This window comes from Herpailurus yagouaroundi, unplaced genomic scaffold (genome assembly GCF_014898765.1).
Source record: "Herpailurus yagouaroundi ecotype Mexico unplaced genomic scaffold, PumYag 295, whole genome shotgun sequence".
NCBI classification, from domain to species: Eukaryota; Metazoa; Chordata; class Mammalia; order Carnivora; family Felidae; genus Herpailurus; species Herpailurus yagouaroundi.
The window spans coordinates 668558-684272 of NW_024412512.1; the positions used below are offsets into that span (position 1 = coordinate 668558).

A 15715-nucleotide genomic window follows, 5' to 3' on the forward strand; every position below is an offset into this window, starting at 1 on the left:
GCCCCTCTCCCCGCGCACGCGCCAGCCCCTCCCCCAATTCCCCTCCTGACCTCGGGGGGTGCCCCGGTGGGGGGGGGGTGCTGCCAGAGCCCGCGCCTCCGCCACGTGGGTGGTGGTGTTTCCCGACTGGGGGCGCCCTGGCCCGCGGGCTCCCGAGAGCAGCCCGGTGCGCCCACCCCCAAAGTCATCGTGCGCCCGCGGCCCTTCCTGCAGCGGCCCCTCGGGTGCGGGAAGGAGCCCTCCGGCGTCTCCCCGTGCGGTTTCTCACGCTAAATGAGCTGGAGGCAGCCTCCGAGCGAGCGGACCCGGCCCGGGCTCCTGCCTGGCTGTGGAACCTCCTCTGGCGGAGGACACAGGTTCCCGAGGTGGGAGAGGGAGCGGCTGGCCCCTTTTGCCTGCCCCCGGCTCTCCCCCCTGACCGGGGTACCCCCCACCCTACCCCATGCAGGGCGTGAGCCACAGCCTCCTCCACCCCCTGTCAATTCTCCCCACACCTCAGACTTCCCTGACAGGCGCCCCTGACACTGCTGCCTGGGTGCCCACGCCTGGAACCTTCCCCACCCTAAAATGTCTTTTTTCCTGACCCCCAGGTTCACATCCAGCCTAAGTGTCTCTCTCAGGGTCCCAGACTTCTCTTTTGTGCACTTGAACACTCAAGAGTATTTAATCGCTTGTGATAACTTATGTCCAGTGCCCTCCCCATGGGACCAAGTCCCCCTGGCAGTGGGGGGGGGGGGGCCTGGAGGGACCTGCAGATGGGCAGATTGGCGCTCCCGCTCACCCTCCTGGTCTCCCAGCCACAGGCCTTGTCCCCATCACTCCCACAAAAGAGTCCACTGGCTATAGCCACCCACCCACGTGACGTGTGCTGGCCCACTGGGCCAGCCTCAGGTCCCCCTACCCCTCCATCACCAGCACTGATCATCAATGCCTTTTCTCGGGGCCAGGCCTTGGCACTTGCTGATCCCCCTTCCTGGGGCCCCAGCCAGGGTGGAAGGAGGTGGCCTGTCCTTTTGGCCTGCTGGAGGGGTGGGGAGAAGTCAGACATGTTTCAGCTGGGGGCAGTGACAATAACAGTGGGCAAAAGGAGACTCATTTGGTAGCGACAGGTGGAGAACAGGCCACGGCGTGGCCTGCTCCGGGGCGCACTTCTGGAGCTTATGCACCAACACACACGTTCCTCAGCGCACCTCCTGGCCCCATCAGTCCCCGCAGAGAGGGCTTCAGACAAGCTGGGTGCAGGGTGGCTCACGTCCTGGGCTAGGCACTTGGGCGCCCAAGATGGCCGTCTCTTCCCTGACTCTCTGCTTCCCAGTTTCTGCTGCTAGGCCCCATTCACATGTCCTGTCCTTCCCTCTGGGGGACTTGGGAAGGGAGGTAGCATCTAATGATGGGGGAGAAACAGCTACAGAGTGGCCTGGGGGAAGCCGCCCCCAGCTCCTGGCTGCCACCCGGAGACACCAGTGTACCTGGGGGTAGGGGGCGTGTGCAGGCTCTGCTCACAGAGGCAGGCATCCAGCCAACGGGAAGGTGACGAGGACAGAGAACAAGAGAGGGCTTGGGAGTTAGCACAGTAGCTGGCATTAAAACTTCAGCAGGAAGTTAGTTGGAAGACTCAAGTTGGAGAAATCTAGAAAGTCAGGCAAAAAGAATTGGGAACTGGAGCGGAGGGGGAGAACAGGAATAAGCCAGGGATTCCAGAGAGAGCAGAGGGGAAGTGGAGGGAGCTGTCCAAGAAATAATGGAAGGGGACCGTGGGGCCAGAGTCTCTGGATAGCTGGGACCCCGCAGCTTGTCCTCGGAAGACTTGTCAAGGGTCCTGGGACTCCTAAATGCTTCCAGGCCATATTATAAATAACCCGGAAAAAGAAGGCCTAGGTTCCTGGGGAAATGGTGGCAAACCCGAAGGTGTGGGAGGAAGAATCAAGAGGTTTCATGCCAGCCGAGTCCGCACAGATCAGCTTAGCAAGATGCACTCCAGCAGAACGAGGGAGGAAGTTAAGTCGCAGGCGCTACCACGGGAAGGGGAGCGAGCAGGAGAGAAAGCCACAGAGGCACTCCGGGAAGTGGGACTGGGGGATCACCGAGCCACTGGGCTGTGGGGAGGCGGCCATTGGGAGCAAAGACAGCTGCCAATTTGAAAAGGAGGACCTTCCGGCAAACGGATTCGGAGTCAGAAGAACCGAGGGAGCGGGGACTCCTAGACTAGTCTTCGAATCAGCATAGCATCAGGACGCGTCAACGCTGCCCTGTCTGATGTTGGCATGGGTGCTCAGCCACGGCCCTGCGGTGATGCACTTTAGAAGTCCTTCTAGAACTGGAAGCCACTGACCTCCGGGCAGCGTGCACGCTGCAGCATCTGGGAGGCAGAAGGCGGTGTCCGCAGTGTGGCTTGAGACACAGCAGGAATAGGACGGAGGGAGGGAGGGGCAGACGTGGATGGTGCCATGGGTGAAAGGTTGCTGGTAAACCCTGGGACAGGCTTTGTGCCCTGTGCTGCTGACGTCCAGGGCGGGTCCTTCTCTGGGGGGTGCTGTCCCGGGCACTGTGGTATGTCCAGCCGCGGCCCTGGCCTCTGCTACTTGATTCCAGGAGCCACCGCCCCCCCCTCCCCCGGTTAGTTTCCTTTGGTCTCACTTAGCAAATTACCACAAACTACGTGGCTTCAAACACCAGTTTATTCTCTCCAAGTCCCGGGGCCTAGGAATCCCAGGTCAAGGTATGGCGGGACTGTGGCTGGCAGGCCTCAGCGTGCCGTGGCCGTGGCCGCCTCACCGCAGTCGGCCTCCGTAGTCACGTGGCTTCTCCTTGTGCCTCTGTGTCCACGTCTCTCACGAGGACAGTCGGCGGCCATGGGATTCGGGGCCACCCACTCCAGTGTGACCGCATCTTAATTCATTACATCTACTTCCAAGTAGGGTCCCGTTCGCAGGTTCAGGGATCGGAGCATGGACGAATCCTTTGGGGGCACACAGTGCACCCCACAGAACCCCCCCAGGCAGGACGACCGAGAATGTCTGCAGACAGGTCCCCTGGGTGCACGGTCACCCCGCGTGAGAAGCGCTCACCCTTCCGTGCCGACCCGTGTGTGGTCGCTGTAGGCGGTGGGCTCGTGAGGGTCATTGCAGAATCCCTGGACTCTGTGCCGAGCTGAGCTGAAGTGCCTCCAGTGGGGTGTTGGAATGGAACAATGTGGGAGCGGAGGGGGCGGTTCTGGGGTGGCGGCAGGGGCCCCGAGCATCCTTCCTGAGGCTGGTGCCGGCACGTGGGTTTCATTTGTCTATTTCAAAGCTTTCCATGATAAAAAAAAAAAAAATATTTTTAAAAGTGTATTTATTATTTATTTATTTATTTAGAGAGAGCGGGGGGTGGGGGGCGCAGGGAGGGGCAGAGAGAGAGGGAGACAGGCAATCCCAAACAGGCTCTGTGCTGTCAGCACAGAGCCTGATGCGGGGCTTGAACACACAAACCATGAGACCATGACCCAAGGTGAAGTCCGTTTACCGACTGAGTCACCCAGGTGCCCCCCCCCAAATATATATATATATATATGTATATATATATACGTATATATACACATATATATATATATTTTTTTTAAGTTTACTTTTTTTTTCTTTTCAACGTTTTTATTTTTATTTTTGGGACAGAGAGAGACAGAGCATGAACGGGAGAGGGGCAGAGAGAGAGGGAGACACAGAATCGGAAACAGGCTCCAGGCTCCGAGCCATCAGCCCAGAGCCCGACACGGGGCTCGAACTCACGGACCGCGAGATCGTGACCTGGCTGAAGTCGGACGCTTAACCGACTGTGCCACCCAGGCGCCCCAAGTTTACTTTTTTTTAAGTTTATTTACTTTGAGAGAGAAAGAGAGCATGAGCGGGGGAGAGGCAGAGAGAGAGAGAGAGAGAGGGAATCCCAAGCAGGTTCTGCACTGTCAGCACAGAGCCCCAGGCGGGGCTCGAACTCAGCAACTGTGAGATCATGACCTGAGCCGAAACCAAGAGTTGGATACTTAACCAACTAAGCCCCTGTTTTTAAGTTTAGAAACTATCCTTTGAGGGGTGCCTGGGTGGCTCAGTCGGTTAAGCATCCGACTTCGGCTCAGGTTATGATCTCTCAGTTCGTGAGTTCGAGTCCCGCATCAGACTCCGCGCCGACATCTCGGAGCCTGGAGCCTGCTTCCGATTCTGTGTCTCCCTCTCTCTCTGTCCCTTCCCCATTCACGCTCTGTCTCTCTCTCTCTCTCTCTCTCTCTCAAAAATAAATAAACATTAAAAAAATTTTAAAAAGAAAAAAGAAACTGTCCTTTGAGAGACTCCTTTGGAGAGGTCTGGAAATGAAACCAGCATCCAAATCCCCCACGGTGGGTTGGGGCCCACACCCGCTGTGCCCCGGACGGACCCCGAACACACAACGCTCAGGGAGGGAACCAGACACAAGAGGCCACGCGGGGTGTGAGTCCATGTGTGTGAAACGTCCAGAATAGGCTCATCCACGGACAGGAGGGGGGCTCGTGAGGGCCGGGGACTGGGGGGTGACTGCTGATGGGGACGGGGCTGAGACGGGGGTGGGAGTTTGGGGGACCGAGAAGGATAAAACGCAGCATGGAGGAAAATGCTCCAGAAGAGGTTCTCCTCTGGGGAGCACGGGGCCGAGCATGGCTACTTTCCATCATGAGGATTTTAGTGACATTGACCTCTGCATTTTTAACTATATGCTTTTTTTTTTTTTTTTTTAAACAGTTCTTAAAATGTGCTTGGGAAATGCTGTGACAGAGACCCTATTACACCGGCTCCCGGGACCCTTCACCGGGCTTGAGTGGCTTGGCGGGGGGGAGCCCGGGTGTGTGCTCCTCCCGCTGTGCTCCCCTTCCAGGGCTGCCCTCCTCCGTGGGCACATTTTGAAAGAAGAAACGGTCAAGGAAAAAAGAGAACATTGCCAAAGAATATAAAACCACAAAACTGACCTTCCCTGGAGTTTGTATTTTCAGCCTTCTCCCTTATCACGATAACGTGTGCTCACGGCCGGCGATTTGGGACTCAAGATAACGTTTGTGGATCGGGTGTTGTTGTCTGAGACGGAATTTACGTGCCACGAAACACGCTTTTTTTTTTTTTTTAATTTTCGTTCCAGGCAGTTAACATACAGTGTTATATTAGTTTCAGAAAACACACCCGTTTTTACCGCCAGGTTGATGAACTCCGCCTGCCCAGACCTGCAGCCCAGAGAGTCCCCTCCCGCCCCACTGCCGTCCAGCGCCCGTGGACCAGTCTCTTCTGGAGCGTCACGTCGGTAACGGGCTTGCTTTGTGCTGTCTCCTGTAGCAAGTTTCTTGCCCTCAGCCGAAGTTCATTTTTGTCTTTTTTGTTTGTTTTTCAAGATTCCCGGCCCAGCAGCTTTGTGTCCCCTGCAGGCCTCCCGCTCTCCCCTCTCCGATGGCCGTGTAGGTGCCCGCGGTCTCCCTGCAAACTGGCTGGGATCTCGTCGCTCTGCACACACTTCAGGTTCCTGAGACCCTGAAATCTTTTTATTGTTAAAACTGAGATAATTCATGTGCATCCAAGTTTGTCCTTCTATTTATTAAAACATATTTTTTAAATATTTATTTATTTATTTATTTATTTTTGAGAGAGAGAGAGAAACAGGCCGCGAGCAGGAGAGAGAGAGGGGGACACGGAATCCACAGGAGGTTCCAGGCTCCGGGCTGTCAGCACAGAGCCTGACGTGGGGCTCGACCCCGCGAACCTCCAGACCATGACCTGAGCCGAAGTCGGACGTTCAACTGACTCAGCCACCCGGGCGCCCCGAAGTTTGCCCTTTTAAAGTAGACAGTTCAGTGGCTTTTAGGAAAATCAAGGACTTGTGCAGTCATCACCGCTGTCAACTTCAGACCATTATCATTACCCAAACAAGACACCCTGTCCCCACTAGCAGCACCCCCAGCCCCCAAACCCCCAAGCCCCTGGCACCCATGAATCCACTTTCTGTCTCTATGGATTGCCCTCTCCTGACCTTTCACTTAAGCGAGTCCTGCTCTGGCCGTGTTAAGGGCTCTCCGGGCAAACGGAAGCAGCGGGGCCCACGGAGAGATCTCTAAGGGGACACAGGGGACTGGCTCACGTGGTTATGGAGGCCAAGAGGCCTACGGCCCGCTGTCCACAAGCGGGAGCCCTGGGAGGGTCGTGACCCGGCCGGAGTCTGGGGGCCTTGCCTTGCGTGCGCTGCGCAAGACGGCCGTCTCAGCTCAGGAGGAGAAGGCGACACCGTTTTGTTCCATTTGGGCCCCTGGTGGACTGAGCGATGCCCACGTTGATGAGCGAGATCCCTCCACGCTGCCTGCCGGATCAAATTCTCATCCCTTCCAGACACGTGCGTGGACGCACCCAGAACTAATGTGTCCCAGCTACCTGGGCATCCCTTGGCCTCGGCAAGTCGATGCAAAATTAACATCACGTTTGGAAAAAAAAAACAAACAAAGAAAAAACCCATGGTGGCCTCTTGTGGCTGGTTCCCTCCCTGAGCGTCGTGTTCAGGGTCGTCCGCGGGGCAGCCGGCCTGGGCAGCTGGCGGCCGAGGGACGTGTGTGTGCGTGGACGTATTTTCTGCATCCATTTATTTGTTGATAGACCCTTGGGTTATTTCCATTTCTTGAGTGCCTTGAGTCTCGACCAAGACTTGCCCAGTCTTACTGGGGATGGGGGACTGGGCAGCCCCCTAGCAAAAGCAAAGAGCCCCTGTTCTAGACTTTTTTTTTTTTTTTTAAGTAGGCTTCATGCCCAAGGCGGGGCTCAGACTCACGACCCTGAAATCAAGACCTGAGCTGAGATCAAGAGTCAGGCACTTCAGGGGCGCCTGGGGGGCTCAGTCAGTTAAGTGGCCGATTCTTGGTTTCAGCTCAGGTCATGATCTCGTGGTTCGTGAGATTGATCCCCACGTTGGGCTCTGCGGTGACAGTATGGAGCCTGCTTGGGATCCTCTCTCTGCTCCTCTCCTCTGCCCTTGCTCTCTCTCAAATAAATAAATATTAAAAAAAAAAAAAAAAAAAAGTCAGACGCCCAAACCAACGGAGCTACCCAGACGCACCTAAGAGTCTCTGTTATAGAATGTGTGTTAGAACTTTCCAGATGACAGAACGTTCTCCGTCTGCTCTGTCCAGTTCAGTAGCCACCAGCCCCGTGTGTAAGGAAGGGGCTGTTTAATTAGTTGTAGCCAGTTTGAACTGAACTGCCATATGTGGCTGGACCGGACCATTCCAGAAATCTGAGCGAGCTGGTCCCTCTGCCCCAGTCCTGCCACCGTTTGACTAATAAAATCCCAACTTGTTTTGTTGGGAGTCACTGCCTGAGGTTACCCGAGGCTCCCTTCCTCCTCGGACTCCGTGGGTCCTGAGCTCGACCAGCTCCAGGCCTCGTGCGGCCACTGCCGGCCTCCCTGAGGGACCCGCATGCAAAGGCCAGGTGGCAGGAGCGAGCTCGGACGGAAAGGTGAGATGGCCAAGCCACAGGGGCCAGGCCACGCCAGGCTGCAGGCTTCCCGAAAAGACCAGGGATCTTACTTCAGGGTAATGAGGTCGGGGGCGGAGAGACGGATGGATCCGCGCTGCTGGCTGTGACCACGGAGAGGCCACGGGCCAAGGACGCGGCGCCTCTGGAAGCCGGGGAAGGGGCGAGATGGGGGCTCCCCGGGGCCCCGGCCCTGCCCATGCCTGGGTGTTAGGACTTACGGCTCCAGGACTGTCAGGGAATCGGCGTGTGGCGATGCGTCACAGTGGCCCTGGGAGGCTCGCGCGGTCCGGGAAGTTCTATGCCTGCCCCGGACTGGGGACAGCCGGGCACCCGGTGGAGACACGGGGGTGGTTCCGGTCTGCAGCGTGGATATCCCTGAGCTGATGGCACCCGACAGGTGGCACTGGGAGAGTTTGGAGCCGGACGCATCCTGGGACTCGTGGCCCGGGATCGCCCTCCTCAGTCCTTGCGCCACAAGTCTCTCTGGGGACAGGAAAGAATTCAGGAGGGGCCCTCAGGCTTGCAAAGAGCCCCAGCTCAAGGTCAGGATGGGCTCGGGGCTGTGTGGAGGCCCTACCGTGGGGCGGGTAGCATCTCACCCTCGCGCCACTGTCCCAGTCCACTGTATGGACGGACACGTCTTCTGTACCCATTCATTTGTGGATGGGCCCTTGGGCAGGCACCCTGGACACTGTTCTCACTCCTGAGGTCCCGAGGTCAGTGGCCACTCAGGGACTCTCTGGGCCTGGGGTCAGGGAGACGCAAGTTCTCCGCCAGGCTGGATGTCTTTCCAGCTGGCGCCCCCTGGCAAGGTGCTACCCTGTGCCGGTTTCCCTTCCGGGAGCTGGGCTCTTCCAGGAGGGCAGGACTGACTGCAGAGTGAATGCACGCGGAGACAGAGCAGGGTGTGGGCGGGAGAGACAGAAGCCCCATGTGGCAGGGGCGTAGAGTGGACGGACCCCGGGCCCAGGCTCCGGCTGCAACACGGGCACGGAAAACCCAGCAGGGGATCCGGGCAGCTGCCTCCCTGCTACCCCAGGCAGGGCAGACCGTCTGCTGCCCGTAGATGCGGGGCAGGGCTGGCCGGGCACCGGGGCTGGCAGGGGCCTTATCATGCAGGGCCCCAGTCCCCAGTCCCCTTGGGAGCCGGCCAGGACGCCCCCCACCTGAGCTCCCGGCACAGACCCCCCACGCCTAAGACTTGGGCTTTCTCTGGTCCCGGCAGCAGGGGACCTGGGGGCTCTGAGGCAGTCACAGGGACTCCTCTGGGCAGGTGCTCAGCCCTCAGGAAGCCTTCACCAGACTGGCTCTTTCACCAAAAGTGGGAGGAGCTTCTGAGGCCTGGGGGGACTCCGCCCTCCCTGGGAAAGGCCACGGGGTCCTCGGATTCCCCAGCCCCCATCTCCAGCCCCTAAGGCAACAAACACAACCAGCACTGAAGGCCCAGGCGGGGGTCCACCCTCCCTGGACACAAAGGCCCTAGGTATTCAGAATTAAACCAAGGCTGCAAACCACACTCACCGAGATGGCTTTATTCAACGGTTGCCCACCGACAGGGTGCCTCCCGGGCCCCCGCACTCAGGCCCGCACAGGGGCCAGCCCCGGACGTAGCTCCCTCTCAGTGGCCGTGGCCCCCCGGGAAGGGCAGGATGGCCCGCGGCCTCGCGGAGGGGCCCTCCCCCCCGCCCCCCCTGACCCGGCCGGCATCGGCACCACAGCCCATGCGGGGCACCCCGTGGGTGGGTCTCGAGGGTTTGTGCTTTGACTGGGCTTGAGAGATGCTGCCGGTCTGACATCCTCGGAGGCGCAGGTGGCTCCCACCCCCCCCCACCCCCCGCATCAGCCAGGGTGACAGCCGCACGGGGCAGCGACCCGGGGCCTTCCCAACAGTCTCAGGCCGTGGGGCAGGGCCGGGCAGGGACAGGGTGGCTCCCCTCACCCAAGGCACTCAGGGTTGGAGGGGACGGGGATTAAGGACCACAATTCTGACGCCCTGTGTCCAGGGCTCCCCGGAGGCTGCTGCTCGGGGCACCGGGCGCTCAGGGATGCTGGGCCGGAAAACAGGCCCCAGGATGGGAACTCGGAAGAGCTTTGGCCCCGAGAGCCGGGAGTCACTGTCCCTGCTGCACGGGGGAGGGAGGAGACAGGGAGGCAGCTGGCCGCGAGCAGTTTCTTTCTGAGGTGGCTGAGCCTCCGGCAGGGCAGGTGTCCACAGAGTTCACGTCCACGTGCGGCCAACACAAGGCTCGGGCCGTTACGCGGACGTCCCGCCTCATCCGTGTCCCGGGTTTACTGAAGGAAAACGTCTGGGTGGCCCCACTGCCTCCGGAGGAACTCCGGGCCATCATGGCTGGGGAGCCATCCCGCACCCCTTTCCGGAAAGGCCGGTGTGCTGGCCCTGGACCATCATCCCTCGTGCAGGGATCGGGGGCCAAGCCCATTCCAAAAAAACGTTTCTCTGGCCCCTCGAGCACCCTCGCAGGCCGCCTGGGGGCAGCTGTCCTGTGTGAGGCAGCTGTGGGGACGAGGCCGGCCCCGAGTCCACCGCGGAATGACAGCGACGGCTCCAAGCGGGGGCCTCCCGCAGGCAGGGCCCAGGAGCGGCTGGCACTTCGGGTCTCACGTCCTCTGGAGAGGAGCAAGCGCGGCAGCCCGCCGGGCAGGGGCGGTCCTCCAGCCGTGCCCCCGGGGACCCCGGGGAGGGGACACGCCTGGGAAGACCTAGGAGAGGCCCCCTTCCCCCCGGGCCGGGCCCGGCCACAGAGCCCGGTCCAAGCGTGGAGACGGCGGGGTCGGCAGGCGGCTCCCCGCGGGCAGGGCCTCCGCAAGGACGGGGAGAGGGCGCCATCGGCGCCCTGGCGGGGAGCTGCCCTCCGGGGACGCCGGCACAGCCGCCGCCCAGCGTGGGGCACGTCCCTCACCCCTGCGGGCGCTGCCCGCGCGCGAGCTGTGGACCGGGACCCGCCTGGCCAGCGACCTGCTCTACACGTGCTCCGTTTCCTGGTCCTGGTCGGGCTCCTCCTCGTCGTCCTCGTCGTCCTCGTCGTCGTCCTCGTCGGCGCCCGTCTTGTCCAGCGGAGCCTCGCCGTCCCGGGCCAGCTCCTCCACGTGCGCCAACATGTCGGCCATCAGCGCCTCCTCCAGCCGCTTGCGCACCTGCTGTACCAGCTCTTCCTGCTTCCTGGGGACACAGGGGCTGCGCTGGCCGCGGCACGTCCCCGCCTCCGGGAAGACGGCACGAGGCCAGGAGGAGAGTGCGGGCAGGCGTACGTGGGCGGGTCACCTCCGGGGCCCTCTGTCCCACGTCCTGGCGGCAACCTTCGCAGAGCGAGCCGCCCTCCGGCTCAGCTTCCGTGTCCTACGGTCCGTCTCCGCCTGGGCGACCCCGGGGCTGGGGGCTCAAGTCCCCAGATGCGTGCCCCCCCCCCCCCCCGTCTGCCTCTGCCCCTCCCAGCAGGCCCCGCAGGCCCGGCCGATGGGTCACCGCCTGTCTGCTTCCCCCTGGGGTCCAGCGCACGGGCGCACGCAGTCCCCGAACTGTCGCTTGAGTGGGGTTTGCAAAGAAAAAGCAGACAACGGTGTCAGGTCACCGCACCCGGCCAGAGTGTCACTCGCCCCGTGGCTGATGGGAGTTTTGCAGGCACACAATTCTAGGTGGAGAACGGCGTTCTCGGTCTTTTGGCTTCTGCTACCACAGCCTAGAAAGCCGTCAGCCCAGACTGTGAGATGGCCCGCCTCCCCTCCCTCGCCCCAACGTGACCCGGCACGCGTCCGTCCCCGGGCCTGGCAGACGCTGGCCCCGGCCCGTGCGGCACCACGCTGCCGGCCACTCGTCCCCTCTCCGGACACGACCGAGTCCGCTGCCCGACCCTCCCTCAGGACTGAGCTTCTCCCAGTTCTAGAACTTCTGCTCAGCCGTAAACACCCACCTAGCCCTTCCGGACGGTCGCGTTCTTCCGTTCTACCTCCAACTCCCTGGCAGCGCACTCCTCTGCGGGGCCGCGGGCTATTCCCCGGCGTCACCCCGCGGGGCCTGGGGCTCGGCTCAGTCCTGCGGCAGGGCGCCCGCCCACAGGCCGCTCCGCCGCGGTTCCGGCCCCTTCTCTGTGTGGGGCCCACAGAGAGCCCCTACCCTGCTCTGACCTTGGCTGTGTGTTCACACCTCGGTTCGAGAGGACACACGTTCCACGCTGCCGGCTCAAACATCTCCTCGCCGGGACGCCTGCCCGGATGGTTCCAGCAGACAGATGTCTCCCGCCACGAGCCCGCCTGCACCTGGACACCAGCTCAGCTGGGAAACCCTCCCGAGGCGCCCCAGCCCCCGGCCCAGCCTAGATCCGGCCGACATCCCAGGCCCCGGGGCGTGTCTGGGGCTCACGGCACTCTCTGCGGCACCCCCCCCCCCCGCCCGGCAGGCACCCCGAAGGCCTCACGTGCCTGAGACGGGCAGGCCACATTGTGAGCCTGTCCACACGGGGGGAAGAGCCGCTTTCTCTTCCCAAGAACATTCCCAAACGGCAAGGATACTTCCTGTTCCTTCCGCAGGCCGCCTCTGGTCTGCCCTCGATTGAAGACTCGCGGAAAAGCTCCCGTGGGTGCTTTCCACACCCGTGCCCTCGCGGGGACCACATCCGCTTTGACCCCCAAAGAGCGCCGGCGGAACAGCGGGGCCGTGGGGAGACCAGAGCTCTCACACACGGGGGCCACGCCGGCCACAGGCAGGAGCCGGACGGGGGCGCGCGTGGGCCGGTACCTGATGTCCTCGTCGGTCACCATGAAGGCCTTGCAGAGAGGCTGGGCCGTGTTCAGCCACACCCCGGGGTTCTTCTCCACGGCGGCTGAGAGCTGCCCAGTGATGGGCATGGTGCTGGTGTGCAGGGCGCTGGCGATGGCCGACAGCAGGGTCTCGTCCGTGCAGCCGGGTCCCACGCCTACCACGGGGCGGGAGGGCGCTCAGCACTGGGCACCCGAGGCCGCTCTCCCTCAGCCTCTGGTTTCGCTCCCGAGTCTCCCATCGCCACGACGCGCGGGCGAAATCGCACACGTTCGGCCTCTTAGGGACCCGCCCCGCAGGACAGCCCTTGTGCCGCAGCCCCGCCACACCCACCCCTCCACCCCCGCCCTTCCCCTCAACCCCCCCACCCTGCCCAGCCCTCCCCTCTCCTGGGATTACCCTGCAGGCCTTTGGGGAGGTCCATGGTTTTCACGAGCTCCTCGGCGATGTCGAAGGCGTTCAGGCCACTCAGCTTCTTCTCCCAGAAGAGCTGCCACCGGACAAACAGACGTGAGGCCGGCGGACGGCCAGCCGTGCCCCCACAACAGGCACAACAGGTGCCCCGGGGGAGAGCTGGGGCGCATCCTCGTGGAGGGTAGCAGTCCCGGCGTGACCTCTGACCCCCACACCTGCCGGAGCACCTCGCGTGGGAACGAGGGTGCTGCTGGCCTCTGCCTGGTCCTCCCGGGGCCGGAGAGGCCCCGACCCGGGAAGCGAGACTTGCCGTCGGCACTGGCGGTCTGTGGTTCCCAAAAGATGGCCCGACCCCAGCGGGGCAACGCCCCCCCCCTCACGCTGACGTTCAGAAGCGCAACGTCCACCCGGAGCTGGGCTGTGAGGCCCATCGGAGGCCCCGGGCGCAGGGGGACGGACCCGGCTGACCCACCACGACCGGGCACCATCGACAGGCAGGGGACGGACCCAGCAGCCCCTGAAGGTGCGTGGAGCTCGCGCCCACAGATGGCACCGGGGACTCCGGGGACGGTGCACTGAGAGGCGCGCTCCAAAGCAGGAGGCAGAGGACAGGTCTCTGAGTGGTTACTTAGTTGGCTACAATCCAAATGCCACCGAGGGCGGTGAAGACGGGGGGCCCGGTGAGCGGCTCCCACAGCCTCCTGCTCCCGCCCAGGCCGCACGCCAGCTACGTACGAGCGTTTGTAAAACACGCACAAGAGCACAGGTGATCATGGTTTTTAGAAAGCAGGTTATGAGGCGGCACGTGTGCCCCCACAGGACGCAAGCCAGGCTGGCACACGGCGGCCCGGGAAGCGTGGGGGCAGGAGGCCGGGCCCGTGGGCTCACCTGTCGAGGCTGCTCCACGGCCTTCTGGGGGTCACTCTTCACTTTGTTGCTGGGGTGGTTGGTGATCTTGGTCACCGGCTGCTTGAAAATGGAAGCCGTCTGCCTGACGGGGAGGGCTGTGTTCAGGTCGGGCTTGCCCTGCAGAGACACACAAGCTGGCACCGCAGCCCTGGGGGCCTCAGCGGGGACTCGTCCTGGGGGCCTCGGGGAGCAGAGCCCGCGGCTCTCGGTCACCAGCATACCCCGTGGCGTCCACAGATCTGGCCCAGACCCTGCCTACTGGCTGTGCACCTGTCCTGTCCGTGGGGCGTGGCCCAGAGGGCACCCTGGCTGGCACTGTCCTGTAGCCAGGACCTCAGCTCATCCCCCCCCCCCCCCCCCCCCCCCACCCAGGCATCTATCAGAGACTGGAGGACACACAGTGTCACCGGGCGCCGGCCGAACATGTGCTGCTTTCTGGTCCCGCTGCTGGGCTGGGCGACAGACTGACAGACACGCCAGAGATAGCCAGCGGCAGCGGGCCCGTGGCCTCTCCCAGGGACAGAGTGCAGACGACATCTTTCCTTCTTTCTCCTTTTCCGTGGCTTCCAAATTTCCCTCAACAGATAGGACCTTAGCGCGACTCAGGACGAGTGGAAACCTCTCCCTCCCCACCAAAAGCGTTGATTTTTTTAACGTGTTTCTTAAATTAGGTTTTTCAATAAACCCTAAGCCCAACGGGGGGCCCAGGCTCATGACCCTGAGACCTGGACTCCCATGCTCCACTGACTGAGCCAGCCAGGTGCCCCCAACAGTGGCTCTGAACGGCGAGCCCGAGGCCGGGCGCTCACCTTGACCTGGCTGGAGGAGTCGTAGCGGACCCTCTGCCGGCTCCGGCTTGCCTTGCTCATCAGCAGCTTGCCCGTCCGGAAGTCAAAGGTGCTCAGGTCCATGGAGCCGCCCAGGTAGCGGGCCAGCTGCGGCTTGCTCCGGAACTTCTTCCCACTGGGGCTGCGGGCAGAGAGGGGGTCAGCGGCGGGCAGGCGCGCTGGGCCGACCCCTGCCTCCAGCGCCGCCTCTCGGCCAGGGCCCCCGGCAGACGCCGGCACCGCGGGAGGAACGCACCGACGGGACAAGGCCGGGGCCCAGCCCTGGGAGCCCGGCTGACGTTTCAGAACTCCCAGAAGCAGAATTAGGCCATGTTCTGGAGAAAAGAACCGGGGATAGCAGGTGCTCTAACAACAGTCTCCTTCTCGTGGGTACCATGTCGGGGACTGGGGTGTCCTGGGGGTGGGACCCGTCAGGAAACTGGAAGACCAGGTGCCACGAAGCCCCGGCCGCGAAGCTCTGCGCCCTTGCTCACCTTGTGGACGGACCAGGGGCCACCTGCCTGTCTGGGAAGCTACGGACACGGAGCACGGGGCCTGGAGGCGTTAGGGACGACAGCTGGGATCGCCGACTGGCGCGGCCGCTGTGGACAACTCAGGCGGCTCCTCCAACGACCGGACGGCAGCCCCACGCTCAACATCTACCTCAGGCTGGGCAAATATACGTCCACGCAAAACTGCCACCCGGAGGTGTTCGTAGCAGGCACGAAGTGAAAACAGCCCAACTCTCCGTCGATGAACAAACATCACGTGTCCACCGTGCACAGTAACGTCCCTCGGCCGCCGGCAGGAGCGAGGCGCCCGCACCCGGTGCCCCGAATGCACGACGCTCAGGGGGGGAACCAGACACGAGAGGCCACGCGGGGTGTGAGCCCGCGTGCGTGAAGCGTCCAGAACGGGCTCATCCGCGGACGGGAAGGGGGCTCGTGAGGGCCGGGGCTCCTCTTGGGGGCAATGGAACGTTTTAAAGTTGGCCGTGGTGATGGCCGCGTGGCTGTGACATACCACAATCTATCGGCTTGCACACTTTAAGCGGGTAAGCCGTGCGGTCTGCGGCTCGCCTCTCCCTCGAGCTGCCAGAAGCAACACTTGTGTGGCACCCAGCAGGCCTGGTGCCTTTCCAAGCACGTCATCGCTGCCAACGCGATGAGCAGTCACTCTCCGTAACAGCTCATCAGTCTGAGATCGGCGAGGGTTTATTTTGTTCACCTCCCCTGAAGAGGCTCTGGGATGAGCCCCTAATTCAAGCAACTGCCTGTCTGCTC

The 15715-nt window shown here is 62.3% G+C and overlaps 1 protein-coding gene across 1 annotated transcript; it reads right to left on the reverse strand.

Annotated features, from left to right (window-relative positions):
• Positions 1-9020: 9020 nt before the first annotated feature.
• On the reverse strand, positions 9021-15583 carry MBD3 (methyl-CpG binding domain protein 3). The gene is made up of 8 exons (XM_040461704.1): positions 15551-15583; positions 14927-14987; positions 14689-14767; positions 14415-14574; positions 13585-13722; positions 12682-12772; positions 12262-12439; positions 9021-10689 (listed from the first exon to the last, which is right to left on the reverse strand). Exons 1-8 carry the CDS (start codon positions 15581-15583, stop codon positions 10491-10493), a joined length of 939 nt encoding a protein of 312 aa, XP_040317638.1. The 3' UTR covers positions 9021-10490.
• Positions 15584-15715: the final 132 nt, after the last annotated feature.

Bases quoted from the DNA above. Each gene is read 5' to 3' on its own strand.
- MBD3 (XM_040461704.1), bottom strand. From the start codon at position 15,583: ATGACGTGCTTGGAAAGGCACCAGGCCTGCTGG. The intron at 12,773-13,584 runs GTGAGCCCACGG...GTCCGGTGGCAG, and splicing joins CCGTGGAGCAGCCTCGACAG to CTCTTCTGGGAGAAGAAGCT. The intron at 12,440-12,681 runs GTAATCCCAGGA...GCCCCGTGGTAG, and splicing joins CCTCCCCAAAGGCCTGCAGG to GCGTGGGACCCGGCTGCACG.